Here is a 16,492-nt window from a genome sequence, read left to right as displayed (position 1 = left end):
GGGGACATAAAACCAACAGAGAGGCATCAGATTACCTCAATAACTCGCTCCTCCACACAATCTACAACCAATGACAGAGAGGGTAACTGCAAAGCTCAACACAATGCCCTCCATCTCAAGCTATTAGATGGCAGTGGAGTTATACACACAGGTGTGACTCACCACATGGGAGCTTAAGCTGGGGGACCAAATTCACTAATCTCCACTGGCAAGAGATGAAGACAACAGATTAGAGGTATCCCAACTTGGCAAAATACTTCTAAGGCAATATAAGACCAGAGTGCCTCTTCCCACCACTGTTAAGGAATGTCCCTTGGGGGCTTGAAGTTAAGGGCACAAACCAATCCTATAATTTGTATCAGATGTCATCACTTTTTTCTTTTTACAAGAAAAAAAGGTACATTTTCAAGCCCAACCAAACTATTTCTTCTCTCTTTCCTCCAACTCAGGAGAACTTCACCCTGTGAAGGATGGAAAAATATGGGGAATAGCAAAGTTGAAGTCCTTCCCTCAGGTGTAATGGGATTGTTTTTATATTCCCATAACATAGAACATAATTTATTTTGCACAATATTTGGTACTCATCAAATTATAGATAACATGTCTCCCACAATTCAGTGGAAGAAAATTAATATCACATTTTGGGTGAGATAACTCAGTGAATTTTCATTGTGATAATTATTAGCTCATATGTACAAATTTCTCAATCAATTACCCTGATGAGGAAGAACCAGAGAAAGAACACAGGGAATATGAAAAAACAGAGAGAAAAGTCACCCCCAAAAGAAATCATGAGACCGTCAAAATCAGATACTAATTTAAATGAAATGATTAAATTGCTGGAGGAAGAATTCCAAATATGGATTTTAAGGAAACTCAATGGAATTGAAGAGAAAATAGAAACCCAACACAAAGAAACCAAAAGAACAATACAGGAAATGAATGAAAAAATTCTCTAAAGAAATTGAAATATTATGAAAAAAAGAAACAGAAATCTTGGAAATGAAGGATGCATTCAAGGAACTTCAAAACACAATGGAAAGCCTTAAGAATAGAATGGATAATGCAGAGCAGAGAATCTCAGAGCATAAAGATAAATGCCTATGTGCTAAACAAATCAGATGAAAAAAAAGAACACACAAGACAGAGACAAGAGCAGAACATACAAGAAATGTGGTATTATGTAAAGAAACCAAATATAAGAATCATAGGAATCCTGGATAGAGAAGAAGAAAATATACAAGGGCTGGAAAATCTATTTCTTGGAATACTAGAGAAAATATGCATGGCCTGGCAAGAAACCTAGATATTCAGATAGGAGAAGCACATAGAACTCCTGGGACACTCAAGGTGAAGAGGCGAACACCAAGTCACATAATTATCAGACTGGCCAAAGTAAACACGAAAGAGGAAATCCTTTACACAGTAAGACAAAAATAACACATAACCTACAAAGGAAAACCTATCAGACTAACTGCAGACTTCTCAAATGAAACCCTACAAGCCACAAGGGACTGGAAACCCATCTTCAATCTTCTTAAACACTTAAGTATTTTAAAGTTATTGTCCAGGAGGAGAATCTAGAAATATAGGATGCACTGGGAGGAACATGTGGGAGAGAGGTCTCACTTCTCTGGGGCATGATTCCTCAATGGATTTAATTTGGAATAAACAGTATGAACAACTCAGTGAAGTATTTCACTGTTTATTGTTAAGTGCCCATTAATGTCTTTCCTTACCTGGGAGATTTCTCCTTGGGTATTAATGTTACCATCAAGTTATAAAATATTAATAAAAGCCATTACCTTACTAGACATGAATCATATTAAAGCTGTCATGAAAATGCTTTAGAAATATCCAAAACAAAGCTCATTTTTCAGATTTTCCAGTTTTGTGCACTATTGACTAAAAATAGTATAAAAGTTTTGTTCAAATTATTTAGATTGGTGAAATTTTAAGTTTGTTTAATTCTTGGTACATATTCCTGGCAGCTTTCAAATTTGATGATTCATCTATCATATCAACTGTTTATTCTCAAAGGTAACTCCAGATAATTCCATAATCCAAACTCTAACATGTTTATGAAAGTTGAAGAAGATGGTCACTCTTTGTGCAGGTAAAAAGAGATATATCCCTGTGTGACAAGGCATTTACAGCTTTGGTGACTGAGTGTGCCCTTTTCTTTTCTTCACAGTCACATCTGGATTGATATGGTAGCAATTCTGACTTGTCTGTTATCAAAAGAAGCTGTCATCTTCTAGGACCTAAGATAAAATTGCAGAAGCCTGGATTTGTAACAAGCGACCGATGATGAATTATAAAACCCAGGTAACATATTTCTAAAAACTCTTCACTGCTATTATAATACTAGCAAAATGGCTTACTTTGGATGATTTATGTATATTTCTTCAGAAGATTTTATCATTTGCTCTCAAATGTTTTTTGCCAGAATCTCCAAGAAAAAAACAGACAGCACATACATTTCCTTCACTTTATACAATATTATCAGAATGAGTGCAATGGCCATAGTTTTCCCCAGATTTTTTACTAGCTTTGTTTAAATGTAAACTGAAATAGAGAAAATGCGTAACACAATATAGAAATATAATGTGATATATGTGGTCTTCACAATAACTTCTTTTAGGTTGCTTTACATAAGTTTGAGAACTCAACAGTTATATATTGTGTATCTTAACACATTAAAGTTAATAGGAAGGATTACTATAGCTCTTTATAAATTGTACCTTGTGTATGTATTTTTAAATGTTCTGGTTCTGTGTAGATGTTTTATTTCTGTTGATTTTTTTTATTTTTGTAAAATATCCATAACACATTGTTGTGCAACCATCATCACTACCCAAAAATTTTCATCATTCCACACGGAAACTGTGTACCCATTAAACAATAATTCCCCGTTCTCCCCTCCCCTTAACCACTGGTAACCACTATTGCACTTTCTGTCTCTATGAATAGGACTATTCCAGGTGTCTCATAAAAGTGAGATCATAACGTGTTTTCCTTTTGTGTCTGGTTTCCTTCATAGCTCACTCAGCATGTCTTCAAGGTTCACCCGTGTTGGGGCATGTATCATAATTTATACATTTTTAAGGCTGATTAATATCCCATTGTAGATAATACCACCATTTGTTTATTAATTCATTAGTTGATGGACACTTGAGTTGCTGCTATGAACATAGGTGTACAAATATTTATTCCAGTCTCTTATTTCTATTCTTTTCTTCATATGCCCAAAATAACATCTTGATATGTAAATTAATTGTCCGTTTTTACAAAATGTGTAATCATGTTCTGGGAAATCAAGCTACTCATTAAATTCATGAACCTGCGCTTATGCCCTATTAGAAAGAATATTTTAGTTTCTGTGGAAATAGTGGTTATGAAATTTGTTAGGTATAAGATCTACAGAACCTTAAGGAAAATGCCTACATCTATTTCTGCCTGTGGGTTAATTACATTGACGTCTTCTCCTTTTTTTATAATACATACAATTATTATTTGTCAATTATCCTCAATAAAGTTGGAAAAAAATTGCAAAGAACCTCAAATAGGTGATTAACTGTGGAGGTCTGGTAGCCTGAATACAAGCTTTGGAGGGTTAGAAACACTGCTGGTTTTCTGGGGCTTGCTTTGGGGCAGGGGAGATGGGAAGTGAGAGATGTGGTGGCGGACATTGCTGGTGGCAGGATCAGCAGTGGAGAAAGTGAGACCAGCAGCAGCAGCGGCAGCAATGGTGGTGCGAAGGCACTGAGAATAGAGGAAGTAAAATGCTTGTCACCATCTGCTGTCCCCAGGAAGTTTTAAGGTCTTAAGATATAGTGAATGGAACTATTAAACACCACAGTATGCACCTTTACAAAAAGGTCCCTAAGATTAAGTTTAGTTTTACTGATACACTTCAAAGAAAGAAAAGAGGTATGGAGAGAGACAGTGAATTTCCACACAGTAATGTGAGTGGGGATGGAAAGGACAACCTCCATAACTGTGTACAATAATGACAATCCATCCATCCCATAGGGAATGCTTCTCTGGATAGAGAGGAGAGTGGACATTGGAGAAATTTACGTAAGATCACTTGCAGAAATGTGGCACTAAAATTACATGGGGAAACAAATAATAGTAAGTAGTATCTTGAATTTGTTTAGTGTTTATTATTTGCCAGAAAATTTCGGTGAGCTTTATTTGCATTGTCCTATTTAATCCTTAAAACCACCCTCCATGTTAGCTGCTATTATAATTCTCATTACACAGATGATGTTGAATAATTTAGCCAAGGACACACATTTGCTGTATATGGATTCTGAAGCTCAAATTCCTAACCAGAATTTGGAACCTGAGCTCTCCGAAACTATAGTAATGCAGGCATACCACCCCACCCTTGCAAAGTTACAAAGACAAACAAAACAAAACTGACCATGACTGTATATGAGATTGGCAATTTAACTCCTCAGATTATTGCTTTCTTTATTTGTCAGAAAAGCCCATTTATCCACAGCAGATTTTAGAGATGGTATTTTTACTTTATTATGAAAATATTAACTTGGAAAATGTGATATTTCTTTAAAATTTATCTTGTTTGGAAAAAAATCTGATGAACTGATTAGATGTTTATTAGCACCTCAAATCCCTCCTGCATCAATGCTCAATTATTTAATAAAGCTATTGTTTACATAGGAAACAGTTTTTACTGTAAAGAAAGTTAAAGAGAAACATTTAGGTATTGATTCTGATCATATGTTTCAATAGGGTCTTGATGAAAACTAAAAAAAATCACATAGTGTATAAGTGATTTTTATCTTATGTCATTGAGTTTGGCATAGTATAGATCTACTTGATTTATGTTATTTTAATTGTCATGTGGGATACGTACCATGGATTAACATTTTTTGAGCATTTTTTAATGATTTATTTGTTCTCATTTATTATGTTAAGAAATTTGAAGAATCTTACAAATGGTTGAATCAGATATATTTTTTTCATAAAATACAGCATTGATAAAGTATAAAATTTTGTATCATTCAGACAGATTGATAATTTTTGATAGGTTAGGGTAATAATAACACTGATAAGATGTTTTTAATAGTGAAATATTGCCTGAGAACTTACAGTGTTATACACAAGTAAGTCTTATAAATACTCGAGGGGTGATCAAGAGACATAGTCCTGTTGGAAGTTATCTCTTGAATGTTCAGACAGCTCCTATGACCTGTGAATATTTATTTTCCATTATAAATGCAGATATAGCTTCATAATTGTGAAGACATTTAATTATGTGCATATGCAATTAAATATGAGAAGCCCCAGTGATGGAATTTATTCTTTAGGCAGCTGGTCTTTCCTATTGATCCATCCTAAAGTTTAAATTTGGATTTTTTTTTTTTACCCAGAAGTATAACGATTCCTGGGAAGCAAGTGATGGTACTAATGCTGTTACCTTCCAGTCCACCATCTGATTGACAGCTTCAGGAATCTGAAATTCCTCTATTCTCAACTCTTTCAGACCCCGCAACAAAAATGCTTGGCCATTTTATAGCCTGTTTCATTTAGTTTATGGCCTTTGCTGGTTTCTATCTGCCTTTTCTCAGTTATCTCTTACTTTCCTTCTGTCCACACTTTTGTTCCCCCTCTCATGCTTGAGTGCAACTTGGCTCACCTAGAGGCACAAAGGATAGAATGATCTCCTGACCCTCACAAATGACCATCAACAAAAGTAAACACTAGAATGGAGCACATTTAAAATAATTATGTTAATACAAAGTTGCACGTGTTATACATAAAATTGACCCTGTTTCACATCTGAAAGACCCAGCAGTTTATTTACTTTGTTCAGTCTTGTATTCAGTATCAACTCAGCCAAGAACTAATGAACAAAATAACTCATGTATTAATTATTTTAGAAAATCAAATAACCTTTAGCATATGCTAAATCATAACGATTAGTAAAAAATGATCTACCAGCATAAATGACATCATGTAATTTATGATAAATTTATCAATGATAAGAACACAGAAATTTTATCTAGAAAAATTGTTACATTTCCAATAAGGAACATAAGGCAGGACATGATTTTCCCAAGTTCCCTAACATCAAAATCAATATTTCCAGATTTTGAGCATTATTTCTACTATACCACGATTTTTCCAAAAATCTTTATTTTTGACATTCTGAATTGATCACGGTTAAAAAATAATGAATTCCAAACAAAATTTAAAAGTGGGAAAAATTTGTGTACAGTGCCCATCCACTTTGAGTTGTCTTATCAATTTTTTTTCCTTAAATAGACTAGATTGCAATAAATGGCAGTTCAGTGTGTGTGTGTGTGTGTGTGTGTGTGTGGTTTTGTGTGTGTGTGATGTGTGTGTGTGTGTGTGTGTGTGTGTTTTAAAACAAAACACTGCCTTCGTTGGACTTTCATGGCTGGTAAGAATTTGGTACAACTATCTCCAATCACTTGCTCTCTCATGAGCTTTGAAATTCACTTTAATTATAGTAAGTATTCAATGAGTACTCACAATGTGCCTAGTTTTTTCATTGCTGTGAAGGAGTTATTCCTAGATGACGGGAGCTATTTGAGATGATAGTAAAAAATTTCAGAAAGGCAAATATCCGAACATCAGTCTATAATTTTATGTTCCATGTACTAGGTATTACTTTATATCTGTAAAGCCCAAACATATGAGATTGTTTGCATGGTAGATTTTAAAGAGCCAAGAAACCCTCAAGAAAAAAACACAATATCAAAAATGTAGTATTTATGAGAGATACTCTGGAGAAAGCAGCCGTCCTGATTTGAGTAGATCATCTCAGATATATCTGCTCCTATATACCTTCCAGTTACAATGCTGAAGTCTCATCACTGCAGCTGAAGCAAGAAATTTGTGAAAATGAAGACGGTAGTTGAGGAAGGACGTTCCACACACGTATTTTCTAATGAGCTGCCCTGTGTGAGGCCCTGTGGGGAACACTGTTGACTAAGGCTTTACACTTTTGACATGCAGCTTGTGATCATCTCAAATTCATCATCCGCCCTTTTGTTTGCAGGCTCTGACACCTGAGTTCAATACCTTTAGAAGAACATGGGAAAGAGGAACAATGTGACTGAATTTATCCTCCTGGGGCTCACACAGAACCCTGAGGGGCGGAAAGTTCTGTTTGTCGTGTTCTTACTCATCTACATTGTGACGGTTCTGGGCAACCTGCTCATTGTAGTGACCATCGCAGCCAGCCAGTCCCTGGGTTCCCCCATGTACTTTTTTCTGGCTTATTTATCATTTATAGATACTGTTTATTCGACTGCCATTGCTCCCAAAATGATCACGGACTTGCTTTCTGAGAAAATGACCATTTCCTTTCAGGCTTGTATGACTCAAGTGTTTATAGATCATTTATTTGCTGGTGCAGAAGTCATTCTTTTGGTGGTGATGGCCTATGACCGCTACGTGGCCATCTGTAAACCGCTTCATTATTTGATCATCATGAATCCGCGGGTGTGTGTTCTCATGCTGTTGGTGGCCTGGATTGGAGGCTTTCTTCATTCACTAGCTCAATTTATTTTTATTTATCAGCTCCCTTTCTGCGGCCCCAATGTCATTGACAACTTCGTGTGTGATATGTATCCCTTGTTGGAACTTGCTTGCACCAATACCTACCTCATTGGACTTTCCATGATTGCTAATGGAGGGGCCATTTGTACTGTCACTTTCTTCATTCTCCTCCTTTCTTACGGGGTCATATTACACTCTCTGAAGGCTCGGAGTTTGGAAGGGAAACGCAAAGCCTTCTACACCTGTGCGTCCCACATCACTGTGGTCATTTTATTTTTTGTCCCCTGTATCTTCCTATATGCAAGGCCCAGTTCTACCCTTCCCATTGATAAATTCATGACTGTGTTTTTAACTTTCATAACTCCCATGCTGAACCCCCTAATCTACACCCTGAGGAATGCAGAAATGAAAAATGCCATGAGGAAACTGTGGAGTAAAAATGTGACCTTAGTTGGATGAGGGCTGTATCCCTAATGGCAGAACATGACATTCATTTTTTCACAGAAGCAAGGAATACTTTCACTATCAGTTACTCCATTTTGTTATTCTTTTTGGTTATTTAGCCTATTTATTCTGAAACAGCTATATAAATTAACATTTATTGAAATTAAATATGCTATACCCCTTAGAGACCAAGAGAATTGCATAGGTTTAATTAATCCCTTTTAATGTTTATGCAATCATACTGTGTTAAGATTCATTGGTGCACAACAGTTTTTATTTTTATTTCAAGTTCTTATTTTAAAAAAAATACTTAAATTTTTCTTTTTTCTTCCCAAAGAGCTGGAGTCTTAAAGGCACTCAAGCCACTGACAAGCCAAAGGAGGGAACCAACCAAATAAATACCCTGTCATCCTTTCCTCCCCTTCCTGATCACTAGCATTCACCTGTTGCCCAGAGGTAAGGCAGCTGGTTAAAGCTGACCTTGAAAAACAACCAACCGAGGTGGAAAAGAATGAGAGTAGATCCAAAGGGTGAAAGCATTATACAGAGTTTACTTTCCAAAACTATTGGTTGTGAACACCCCATTTTGGAGTTACCCATAAAAAAGAAAACACAGGCAATAAGTAGAGTCTTCTGACTTATTTGTTTACTCAATCAATATTTATTGAATACCTTTGTGAGTCAGACACTGAACCAAGTACTGGGCATGAAAAGGACAAGACAGACAGAGCCCTCTTCTCTGAAGCTTATTTAAAGAGCATTTAAATAGAACAAGGGAGGGGGCTGAATTAGAATTAATCTGTATATCAACAGTGCGCAGAATCCAAACCAAGAGTTCTAAAAGAGTTTTTCAAAATACATTTAAGGAGGAGTTTTCTAACATTTTTTACTGGCTGAGAAGGAGTCAGAATTTTTACAGGTGAGTTCTCTCTGCCTGGATGTCCAACAGCAATTGGGAATTCAGTATCCTCAAAAGAAGCTAAATTAGAGAGCTTCAAAGATTAATTCTCATTTCCTTCTTTAAAATAGAAAAAGAAAAGCATGTTTCTTCTCTTCTGGTATCCCATGAAAGAAAATAATTTCTGTTGTTAAAATGGCTTTGGCTTATCTGAAAACCCAAAATAGATAGTGCCTTTTCCATTAAGAATTTTCTTTTTGCAGGTTAATCCACCACTTCTGAATTTGCCATCAGCATTGAAATAAAAGAAATCAGAATGAATGTGACTGGATTCATTCTCATGGGTCTGACACTGAATCCTCAAACGCAGAGAATTCTATTTTTGGTGTTACTTATCACCTACATTGTCACAGTCGTGGGAAACCTGCTCATTGTGGTTACCATAATCTATAGCCAGACTTTGGACTCCCCAATGTATTTCTTCCTGGTTTTCTTATCTTTGATAGATGCATGCTATTCCTCTTCCATAATCCCTAAAATGCCAGCTGACTTGCTCTCTGAGACAAAAGCTATCTCCTTCAATGGCTACATGACACAGCTCTTTGTTGAACATTTCTTAGGTGCTTCAGAGATTGTCCTCCTGGTGGTCATGGCCTATGACCACTACGTGGCTACCTGTAGACCTCTGCACTATGTGACCATGATGAGCCATCGCATGTGCTGCCTCCTGGTTGGGGGGTGTTGGACAGTAGTTTTCTCCACTCTATTGGGCAGATTTTAGTTACTTTCTGGCTCCTATTCTGTGGTCCCAACATCAAGGATCACTTCATGTGTCACATTTTCCCCCTAATACATTTTCCCCCTGACACATTTTCCCCCTGATACAACTGCCACTTTCCTTGTTGGTCTCCTGGTTGCTGCCAATGGTGGGCTAATCCCTGTGATCACCTTTGTGTCATTGTTGATATCACATGTAGTCATCCTGTGCTCCTTGAAGACTCACAGCTCTGTAGGGAGGAAAAATGCTCTTTCTACCTGTGGCTCCTACATCACAGTTGTTATTTTATTCTTTGTGCCCATATTTTTATGTATCTGCAACCAGTATCCACCTTTCCCATGGATAAAGCCATAGCAGTGTTTCATACTCTTGTCACTCCCATGTTACATCCGGTTATCTACGCAGTAAGAAATGCACAGATAAAAAATGCATTCAGAATGTTATTAAACAGGAATGCAATTTCAGATAATAAATGATCTAATATGAAGATTGTATTTCCATCATGATCTTTTCAATTTTATATTTCATTACTTTAAAGCCTTTTCCTCACCTCTTACTCAACTCTCACAGCACTTTTGCAAAGTAGATAGTATTATGATTATTCAATTTTACAGATGAAGGAAATAAAATTCAAAAAAGTTAAGTTGCCAGCCCAATGTCAGAAATTGATCTCATGTTCCGATCTGCATTGATCTAGATCCAAATTTGATGCTCTTTCAAACATATCACGCTTGAAGCTCTGACTCGGTGGGGGGAGGGGGAGGAAAGGGCAATATACGTAACCTAAACTTTTGTACCCACATAATATGCTGAAATAAAAAAAAACAAACATATCAAAAGGTATCAGAAAAAAGGGAACATTTAGATGAGAATCCCTATTTTTTTTTTTCAGCAAATAAAAAAATTTCTCTTCTAAATGCAGAGTTGTATAATGTGCCACTATATTTAAGCAGTATTGTCTACTGGTATCTAGGACAGTGTGGAATATATTAATATTATAATTTAGAAAGAAGACCTTGCCAATACTCTCTTGGCACACACTTGATATATCTTGTAATTAAAACTGTATTGGGTTTCTTCTACTGAGTAAAAGTTGTCAGTGATTAGAAAAATTAATTGTATTAAACCTATGAGAAATTTTTAAAGATACTCACATGATTACAACAACTTTATAAAACCAACACCTAATGTTCCTATTTTACAGAAATATGGAGGATCAACAGGTTAAATAACTATTAATAAATCACAGAATATGTACATAATCCTTGATCCCAAATGTGCTTACTCCATATGCTATGATATTTTCACTATAGAATATATTGGGACTAATATTTAATTATGATTTAGTATATAAAATATGTTTGATTACATGTTAGAAAAGTGACAATTTATTAGATTAAAAATTATCAGTGGCGATTAAATGAATTTTTTTACAACACAAATACTAAATTTTATCCGTAAAATAGTTTCACTATTAAAAATATGGTTGTACATTTAGTTCTTGAATCTGGTATCCTCTTTGAAAACTGCTTTAGGAAATGGTTTGTAAGGTATATGGAAAGAAATTGGGAATCATTACTCCATGGTAAACCAAAGGAAATATTTCTCAAGTAAACCACTTATGTGACTTATAATATTTCTAAATTGAAAACATGTTATTTAAGTATCATGGAGTGAGAAGTAATTTAGTTTTTATTTTTTTCTGGCTGAGGTCCATTTTTTAATCCTTAGTAACGGCAGCTACCCTGTAGCTGGATGACACGATTTTTGATAATCCTCTGAAAGGTGAAGGGAGCACCAGACTACATGTCAGAAAAACTCAGTACTGATATTTCTAGGTGGCCAAAATGAGTACCAGTCCCTTTTCTTCCTCTGTGTGATCAGGCAGTGGGATCATGTGTCACTGAAGAACAGAGCTTAGCTGTGCAACAAATCTTTGAATGGATAAGACCATGATCTGGATTTGTGCTTGTGGTGCATCAGCTTGGCCTGGCTCCAGTGGAGCTCTGCCCCTGGGAAAACCCAATCACTGCAGGGTGGATGGGAATTCCATGGTACTGTGATGAGCTCCTCAGTCATTAGAGACACAGCCTCAAAGGGATGCGGTTGGAATGATGTAAGTCTGCACATTGTGGAATTCTGTGCTGTTTGAAAAGGGCGCTTTGCCCTCTTATAGCCCAGGTCCATTACCCAAAGGAGAACATCTTATTAACGATGTTTCTTCTAAAAGGTGGAATTTAAGCTCAAAATACAGCCAAATGGCAGGCACAGTCCCATGAATGATTTTGTAAACAGCTTAGTTGGCTATCATTTTACGCAACTTTTCCTATGGAAATGAAATTTAAGTTCCTCTGCCAACCACAAAGGTTGTTTCTTATTTAAGTCCTGAGACATTTGGCACATGTGTTTTCAATGTTTTGTTAAAATCATTAGAAACTCTAACATTCATCGGGGATCAAGGAGGTGAGGGGTTGGAGGGGATCGGTAAATTCACACCTAATGGGTGCAGTGTGCATTGTCTGGGGAATGGGCATATTTGTAGCTTTGATTCGGGTGGTGCACAATATTCTGAAATTAAAAAAATAAATACATAAAAGAAGCCAAAATATATACTTTTTATGAATTATATAAACCGGTAATACTAGGAAAGATTTTTAAAATTATCATTACCATGATATGGATAACTGTATATAGGCATATTTCTATATAGATCTTATTCTGATTTTAATTTAGATTTATCTTAAGATCGATAATACACATATTGTTTCTGCTATCACACAATTTTATGAATAACTGAATTAAGGTAAATTAAAATTTTTCACCTTATCATTTGGTACATATAATCAAGACTGATAATATTTAGTATTAGTAAGTCTGTGTGGACAATTACTCTTTAATATACTACAGATGGGAATAAAATCTGGTACAGATTTTTGTTTTTATTAAGCATGTGAATTGTTTTTACTTCATGATGACATTTCTAGGAATTTCTCCAACAAATATTTAAATCAGTGCAAAGACATTGAAACAACCCAATTTCCTCTCAATACATGAGTGGATTAATAAAATGTGGTATAGGTATACCATACTATGGTATACTGCTCAGCTATAAAAAGTGATGAACTAATACCTCTTGTACTAATCTGGATGGAACTGGAACCCATTCTTCTAAATGAAGTATCAAAAGAATGGAAAAACAAAGACAAGTGCTCACCATTATATTGTAACTGATGGATCAACACTTATGTGCACATATAGAAATAACATTCATCTGGGATGGGGCAGGTGGGAGTGGGGAGGAGGGGATGGGTAAATTCATACCTAACAGGTATGGTATGTGCTGTCTAGACAATGGACACCCTTGTAGCTTTGTCTGGGCCAGTGCAAAGGCAATTTATGTGACCAAAATGTTTGTACCCCCATAATATTCTGAAATTAAAAAAAAAAATCTGTGAGTAAAGATGTCTGTAAAGTAATGTGCATTGCAGCATCATTTTGTATGGCAGCATATTGGAAACAGCATAAATGTCAAGCAAAAATAGGCTGGTTAAAGGAATTATGATGCAACCATAAAATGGTATAATATGTGGCAATTCAAAAGAAAGAAATTTATAAATTCTCTCATGAGATAATGCCCATGAAACTATTAGATTAGAATTTCAGACTGGTTGCAGTGGCTCAGGCCAATAATTCCAGCATTTTGGGAGGCCAAGGAGAAAGGATCACTTGAGCCCAGGAGTTTGTTACCAGCCTGGACAACACAGCAATACCCCATCTCTGCAAAAAAAATAAAAAGAAAGAAAGAAAAGAAAAGAAGAAAATAATGAGACAGGTGTGGTGGCATGTGCCTATAGTCCTAGCTGCTGAGGGGGCTGAGGTAGGAGGATTGTTTGAGCCCAGTGAGCTATGATCATGCCACTGCAATCCAGCCTGGGTGACACAGTGAGACCCTGTCACTGAAAGAAATAAAAATGAAATTTTATTCATCATATTTTCTATACTTTTATATAAAGTAAAATACATAAATGACTGTACATATAAAATATATATACAAATGACCTTCTAAAGACTATGTGCTAAAGTGTTTTTTATTTTTTAATTTTTAATTGACAATATTTATATATATGTATGGGCTACAGTGTGATGTTTTCAGGTATGTATAATTGCATAATGATTAAATCAAGCTAATTTTATCCATCACTAGTGCTTATGGTTGGCAGCAATCCTTTGACTTTAACTTTTTGTCACTATATATATGAAATTTTTCATGGGCTGTGCTTTACTTTCCTAATTTATAAAAATAACAGTGAAAATCCTTATGTTTTATTTAGCCGATTTTGCTTTTGGTTAGAACTGCAGGCTGTTCTAGGAAATGGTTTTGGAAGACTTGTCTTTTAAAGTCAATTCAAAATGTTACATCCTGCTGTGTGTTGCGGAGTATTAAGCTGATATCCTGCTGACCAGGTGAGCACTTAGTAGCAGTGTTCATAAGCACATGTCTGTGGGATCCATGCAAAGGTCGGGGGCCGGTTTGAAGGTAGTTTGTGCTCAGTATCATTCTCCACGTCCTGGGAAAAGAAATGGGGATACTGATCTAAGCCTTTTACATTGATAAAACCATTTAATCCTTACAAAAACATTTGGAGATAGGTAACATTAGTTTTGCATTTTGTAGAAAATGAAACTGGGCACAGAAAGGTTGTCTGTCATGTAATCGCTACTCAGACGTAAGAACTCACTGTAATGTGGAAAATCAGGAATATTACCCGGGTAAAGATATCTCTTATTGCCAGTCTACTTGGGTGCATGTACACAAGGCATCTTGCACATAGAGCCAGTAGGGGTGTATGTGACTAACTTTATGAGATATAAGCAACATGAAAAACATTACAATGTTTAATAAATATTTAAATATAATTTAAGTTACTATATTATTATATTTTAATATCTATGAGTTTAAACATTAAAATTTAAACCATAATGCTAGGCATTTAATATGTTTAATATGTACTCTGAGAAAAGCAACTGAGATTACGAGAGTGTCTATCCTCTAGTTAATTACATCCTGGGAAGATCTGTCACATAATCTAAGTTTTTGTGATGTCAAAGTCCATAGGTTTCAACTATGTACACCTTGCTTTTCTGTCTTCATGCCTTGCTAATGCTGTTGCCCTTCTTGCTCATTTTATATGTAGCAAATTTATAAATTTAGAATTTTCTAAACTCTCTCTCATGTCCAGATCTAGCTAATTTCATATTCTTTGAAATCTGTGGAGCATACTGATATTTTTCCATGCTGGAACTTGTATCATAAATGCATTGTTTCATATGTGCTCATTTTGTCTCCTTGATTATGGATAGGGAACTTCCTTACACACCACACATTCTCAGACATGTTATTAAACTAGTAAATTGCTGTCTAGGACACCAATGACCCCTGTATCGTTAAATTCTATACTCATTGATTGTTTCTCATTTTATGAAATCCAGTAGCAAGTTTTAACCCAGTTTTCATGGACATACTCTCCTAACATGACCAAGATTCTCAAATTAATATCTCCAGCCCAGATTTTTTTGAGGTTAAGATCTGGAAATCCAAATTCTTTCACGCCACTGCCACCTGAATGACTAATAAATTTCTTATACCAAACAAGTCTAAACATATACTCTTGGTTCTGCCCCCGTTTCCAAACCTACTCTCTCACAACACTTGCTAGCTCAGCTGATGACACATTTGATCTCTGTATCTCATACCCCATATCCAGTCTATTAGGAAATCCTACTGACTCAACCTTCATGTATATCCCAAATTCAATCACTTCTAGTCACTCTAGAGTTGTCACCTAGTTCCAAGCTGCCATCATCTTTCACCTGGATTATTTTGGTTGCCTCTCACCTACTTTCCCTACTTTTATCTCGGTATCCCCTGCTCCAATATTTGATCCTAATTGGCATTCTCTCTTAATTCCATTGGATATGGTAACACTTTGTGCTTCTGTGTTGGTCTTAAGCCATCTGTGACAAGGGACATGACTTGCATGAGTCGAATCACTTTTCTTTATCCTCAGTCTGATGTTTCATCTATCCTCCCTCCTGGTGGTGAGTGGAAGAGAGATTTGACATGAACAAGAAAAGAATTACTCACATTTTCCTGTATACTTTATTCATCAGATTTGTCTCTGTGATCATTATTAAGAGAGTATCTTTGAGAGAGTCACTAGAAGCCAGTATTCATGGGAAGCCCAATAAAAAATAAAGCATTATGACTAATGAAGGAAAATACCATTAAATGAATAGTACTAAGGAATTGCAGAGTCATTATTTCAACAGAAGCAGAATCTGAGGACAACAAGGAGAGATAGTTTCTGGACCTGAATAGAAAGACAGATTGGACACCACACAAATGCCTAGGTGCCTCCTTTCTGCTCACAGTTGTAAATCTCAATCAATAAATCACTACATCTGAAACTGACTCATTACTCTTCAAATTGTTTATTTTTTACATCAAATTGATTATGTAAACAGAACTACAGTAAAAAAATATTAGACAGACTCTGCATACCCCAGGAGAGGTCTTAATATTACAGATAATAATTTTGTGATGAATTAATACCTGCCCATCCCTTCCTCCCCAATGACAAAACACTTTTTCACATAAATTGATAAGCCAATGCTCAAATGTACGTGGATGTGGGCCTGTGTTGAATACTAGCCTTTGGTAATTAGAGAATATGAGAAGCATAAAGATGGCAGACTAGACCCAATGGATAGCAGAACATTTCTTAAGACTTCAGTTTGTAAAAGTTTTG

General features: G+C 35.8%; 1 protein-coding gene and 1 pseudogene across 1 annotated transcript; both read left to right on the top strand.

Annotated features, from left to right (window-relative positions):
- The first annotated feature begins 7,095 nt into the window (after positions 1-7,095).
- Positions 7,096-8,022, top strand: LOC123641798 (olfactory receptor 4A15). The gene has a single exon (XM_045556733.1). It carries the CDS (start codon positions 7,096-7,098, stop codon positions 8,020-8,022), a length of 927 nt encoding a protein of 308 aa, XP_045412689.1.
- Positions 8,023-8,046: 24 nt separating this feature from the next.
- Positions 8,047-10,159, top strand: LOC123642105 (annotated as a pseudogene).
- Positions 10,160-16,492: the final 6,333 nt, after the last annotated feature.

This window comes from Lemur catta, chromosome 7 (genome assembly GCF_020740605.2).
Source record: "Lemur catta isolate mLemCat1 chromosome 7, mLemCat1.pri, whole genome shotgun sequence".
NCBI classification, from domain to species: domain Eukaryota; kingdom Metazoa; phylum Chordata; class Mammalia; order Primates; family Lemuridae; genus Lemur; species Lemur catta.
Note: the sequence above shows the minus strand (reverse complement) of the source record. Positions and strands in the feature narration are given on the sequence as shown.

What these genes read in the sequence shown, in the direction of transcription:
- LOC123641798 (XM_045556733.1), top strand. Translation starts at nt 7,096, where the DNA reads ATGGGAAAGAGGAACAATGTGACTGAATTTATCCTCCTGGGGCTCACA.